At 36.0% G+C, this 4,415-nt stretch overlaps 1 protein-coding gene across 1 annotated transcript; it reads left to right on the forward strand.

Moving 5' to 3' along the window:
* The first annotated feature begins 264 nt into the window (after nt 1-264).
* On the forward strand, nt 265-3,291 carry LOC145556541 (small ribosomal subunit protein uS11m-like). The gene is made up of 2 exons (XM_081618201.1): nt 265-496; nt 2,525-3,291. The coding sequence occupies exons 1-2, from the start codon at nt 337-339 to the stop codon at nt 3,049-3,051; spliced, it is 687 nt and encodes a 228-aa protein (XP_081474327.1). The 5' UTR covers nt 265-336; the 3' UTR covers nt 3,052-3,291.
* Nucleotides 3,292-4,415: the final 1,124 nt, after the last annotated feature.

A 4,415-nucleotide genomic window follows, 5' to 3' on the forward strand; every position in this document is an offset into this window, starting at 1 on the left:
ACCGGGTTAAAAGCTGTTTACAAACCGCAACTCATTGCACCAAATCATTTATTACCCGAACTAAATTAAAACCGCGTAAAAATTACTTGAAACCGAATTGATAATAATTGAACCTAACCGAAACCGGCCCGTAGGTCACTTGAACCGATTTCAAAACGAACTAGTTTCAAACCGAACCATAACCGAACTGTCAAACTATTTTGACAGTGCTACTTTTCCCTCTGTCTCTTCCACTTCGTGGTTCGTACGCACCTCGTCCAGACGTCCACCATCCAACCCTTCATTTTTCTTTCTCCTCCTTACACCGTCAAAGGCGATATCCGAATCCTATCGAAGATGTTGAGGGTGGCGGCAAGGCGCCTCTCTTCTCTCTCCTCTTCTTCATGGCGTCCCGCCGCCTCTTCCTCTGTCGTCTCCAAATCCCCTCTGTCTCGCGACGACCAGGAGTCCAGTTCCACCTCCTTGTTCTTACCCCATTATTATACTCACCTTCGAGGTTAGGGTTTTCTTCTGATTTCAACATGTTAAAGAATTTTTTGATTTGATTCAGTTTTTTGTTATTTTTCTTTTGAAATTAGGGTTTTGTTTGACTGTGGTTGTTTTGATTCTGCTGATGATGATTTTGTTGCTGGGACTTGAAAATGATCTTAAAAAAGTTGCAGTCTTTGGTAGTTTTAAGATGAATTTGTTGGGGCTATGCTTTGAATTTCTATATGTTTGAACCCTTATGGCATAGATTATTCGGCGATTCAATGAATATTCAGATACATGTTACTTGTTTGTTGTGGTTGAATTCCGAATCAATTTAGGCTAGGTTTTAGGAGAGGTTGTGTAATTCTAAAATCAACATAAGCCTGCCCTGGAGCTGGGAGTTTAGATGCTGGTGATTGGATGTATTGAACTTACCGCATCGAGTTTTTTTAATCGTATATATTTTAGGGAAAATGGAGAGTTGGAGATGGGGATGATTAACTTGAATTATTTGCGAGCCATGTTATTTTGTGTGGGCATACTCTGCAGTTGATTGCTGATATGATTGGGATCGAAATCCATGGTATAATAAGCTTCATGGGTGGATGGCCATTATAGGTTTTCGATGTGGAACAATTTTTCTTAGGGAATTTGTTCTTGAATAATCGCTGGGATGTACATTTTAATTTTGCAACATTTATTTCAGCAGTTTGTAAGTTGCAAACTTGCAACTAAGATGCTTGGTTAATATTAATTATACTATGGTAGTTTTAACATAGAGGAAGTTTATCTTATACGCGGAAACAGGGTATTAGTTTATCAACGGCAATGTCATAGATGCCAAAAAAATTAAACACAAATTTTACATTCAAGCTTGAGGGATCATCTGTTTGACAATAGAGAACAGTACTTTATACTACACTCAGAATTATAACCCTCTCAATGTTATGTCATCTGAGTTTTCAAATATTTGGTCCATTAACCGGTGAATTGGACATTTGTTATGTGAATAACCTTACAGCTTTGCATTGGTTTGCCTGAAGATATGAGATGGACATATTAAACCAAATCTGCCTTATCCTGAGGTGGTTGTGAGCTGAACATTGGCAGGATTCATTTATTGCTTTGTTTGTTGAGTCTTTCAAAATTTTTAGCTCAATTTAGGTTGAATGTTAATCTTGATCTTTCATGGATGTCAATTAAAGAGATTAGGTTTGACTAGATCATAATTTTTCAAAAGATATTACCCTGTTTTAAGGACTTTTTTTTGTTTATTGTTGGGATTATACCGTGTTACTAGTTTCAAATGCGAATATAGACGAAGACTTAAAGTTAAGTTTGTCGTGAGGAGCTTTTAACCTTGCAATATTGCATTCGTGTTAGACTCACACAATGTGTGGCGACTTTGTCAAACTCATTTCACTTATTAGCAGAGTTGCTATAACTGATAAAGTTGGCTTGTGCCCTTCGCCCTCCAATATTATATTTGTTGCTAGTTATCTAGATTTTCAAAAGTTTCATGCCAATCACATTAGAGTAATATTAATTCTAAACTGGGTGTGGAGAATGTGGAAGAAGTTTGAACTGTAAAGAGGGTAAGACTGTTAGAGACATTGAGAAGATGCTTAAGAGTACAAAGATAGATAATTCTGACTTAGACCGGGATTTCTGATGAATTTTTGACCTGGGAGTCAATGGGCCTACTCTCCCTTGACCCTTTTGTTTGTATGTGAGGCAACCCCATTTAAAGAAGCTGGAATAGACCACATACCTGGTTCACTGAAGCCTGCTTTACTTATTAGTGTCATATGTTTGCAGTAGCTGGTTCATTGGTGTTTATGGTTGAGCTTCAGTCTTGCTATTATTTCCTTATTTTACTCAAAGAAATTATCACTCATTGATCGCAATGTGAATGTGATCTTGAGTGAATTTCAGTGCCTATCTTGGCACTTTTCTTAGGCATTGCTTGTAATTTGTATTGGGTTGTGCATGAATTTTTGTGCTGTAAATGGTGTTCTTTCCAAATATATGAATAATCTAAACATGTTTATAGTGGGAGCAAGGATACATACAACTGCCACCAAAGAAGCTGGGAATTTTGGAACGTCAAGTCACATGAACTTTGTCAAGAATCCCTTAGATAAGAGGGAAGCTACTGCCTTAGATAAGAGGGAAGCTCCCGGACAACGCCAAGACAATGCTGTAGAAAAGTTGGATATTGTACACATTAAGTTGATCAAGAACAATACTTTTGTCTCCATTACAGATTCCAAGGGGAACAAAAAGGTAGGAGCATCTTCAGGATGCCTGGAAGAAATGAAAGGTGGTCCGAAGCTTTCACGATATGCTGCGGAAGCAACAGCAGAACATGTGGGAAGACTTGCAAGAAATCTTGGCTTGAAATCAGTTGTCATGAGAGTAAATGGGTTCACTCACTTTAAGAAGAAGAAGCAAGCAATTCTTAGCTGGAGAGAAGGCTACACTTTTGGTAAAGGGGATCATTCACCTATTGCATACATTGAAGATACCACTCGGCGTCCACACAATGGATGCCGACTTCCAAAGAAGCGTCGTGTGTAAGTGGTTTTGGGGTGGATATCTATGACTAATGAGAAAAATGAAACACATTTTGGATCATTTAGGCATTTTATTTGTATTTTATTGATGTTGAAAGCTCTTGAATTAGAGTCCATCTAATTTAGTTAGATTCCAATTTTGAAAGTACTTTTAGTCATAAGCCTAATAAACGTACTCTTGTGTTTTTTTAAAACTCTTTCATAACATCAAAATGTTGTGCAACAAGAAATTTAATGTGTCATACATGATTGGCATAATTGCACTCATTGATGTGAAATATATCTGGACTACACATTGTAAAATTATGTAAAATTTGCACACCTACATAAAATGGTCTCTTAAAATATTTTGCGCACTAAATCTAATCACTAAAGTTCTACTTTAGTGACATTACTAGGGATTAACCAAAAAGTTGGCAAATGTATAATTTACTTCCTCCATTTTATATTATGTGCAATATTTTTCAAAAATGGAGGTTTCACATTATATGCAACAAACTAAAGCTTTTCTCTTTTGGTAAATTTGTATGAAAATATCAACATACCCTTACTTAACTTCACTACACATTAAATAATATGTTGTTAACTACACAACCATTGATTGACATGTTCTTCTCAAGTTGTTGCAATTGTCATGATTACTTTTTTATTCCCATTCCCTAGTGTTTTATTTTTTTGGTTGTTTGTTTTGTTAGATGTAAGTGTTCCCTTTTCACCTTCGACTTCGACCTAGCTTAGGCACACATTGAAAGCTCTTGAACATAACCGTTCCTTTGGGTTCGACCATTGATTTACCTCTACACTAGTATATAGGTTTGTTAAGTGTTTATAATTTTTGTTTCGCTTAGGGAGGATTAGTCAATGACCTAGTTTTTACCCTCGTCAAAATGACGCCGTTGTCAGGGAACGGAACAATGTCTATGTTTGAGTGTTTTGGATTGCTTAAGTCTAGGTCTTTGTATATACTTTTCTTTTATTTGATTTTTGCTTGTTTTTTGAAAAAAAAAAAGAGATGTCTCTCATTTCCTCAATATGACAATGAGTCTTTTTGTGAATATTTCAATAGACTTGAGGGATTTTTGGAGTACAATTGTTGTAATATTTTGGAGGCTTGTGAGATTTGTTATTTAGGTTTGAATGAGAAAACTAGGGATGAAGTTGAATGTATGAATAATGGTGAATTTAGAGCATTAGCAATCGATAATGCTTAGGATTTTTATGTTTGGTTTGCTTGGGATGTCTATAATAGGGGTAATCACGTTTCTAATATTGATGTGCAATGTCTTAATTCTTCGAATGTTAGCAAGAATTCGCATGAATTGTCATATTATCCCATGATTGAACCTAGAACAAATGATTTCAACTCTA

The sequence above is a fragment of the Chenopodium album genome, chromosome 1 (assembly GCF_948465745.1).
Source record: "Chenopodium album chromosome 1, dcCheAlbu1.1, whole genome shotgun sequence".
Taxonomy (NCBI): domain Eukaryota; kingdom Viridiplantae; phylum Streptophyta; class Magnoliopsida; order Caryophyllales; family Amaranthaceae; genus Chenopodium; species Chenopodium album.

Excerpts from the sequence above, each read along its gene's own strand:
- LOC145556541 (XM_081618201.1), top strand. The coding sequence starts at position 337 with ATGTTGAGGGTGGCGGCAAGGCGCCTCTCTTCTCTCTCCTCTTCTTCA. Across the intron at positions 497-2,524 it reads TTATTATACTCACCTTCGAG|TGGGAGCAAGGATACATACA; the intron begins GTTAGGGTTTTC and ends ACATGTTTATAG.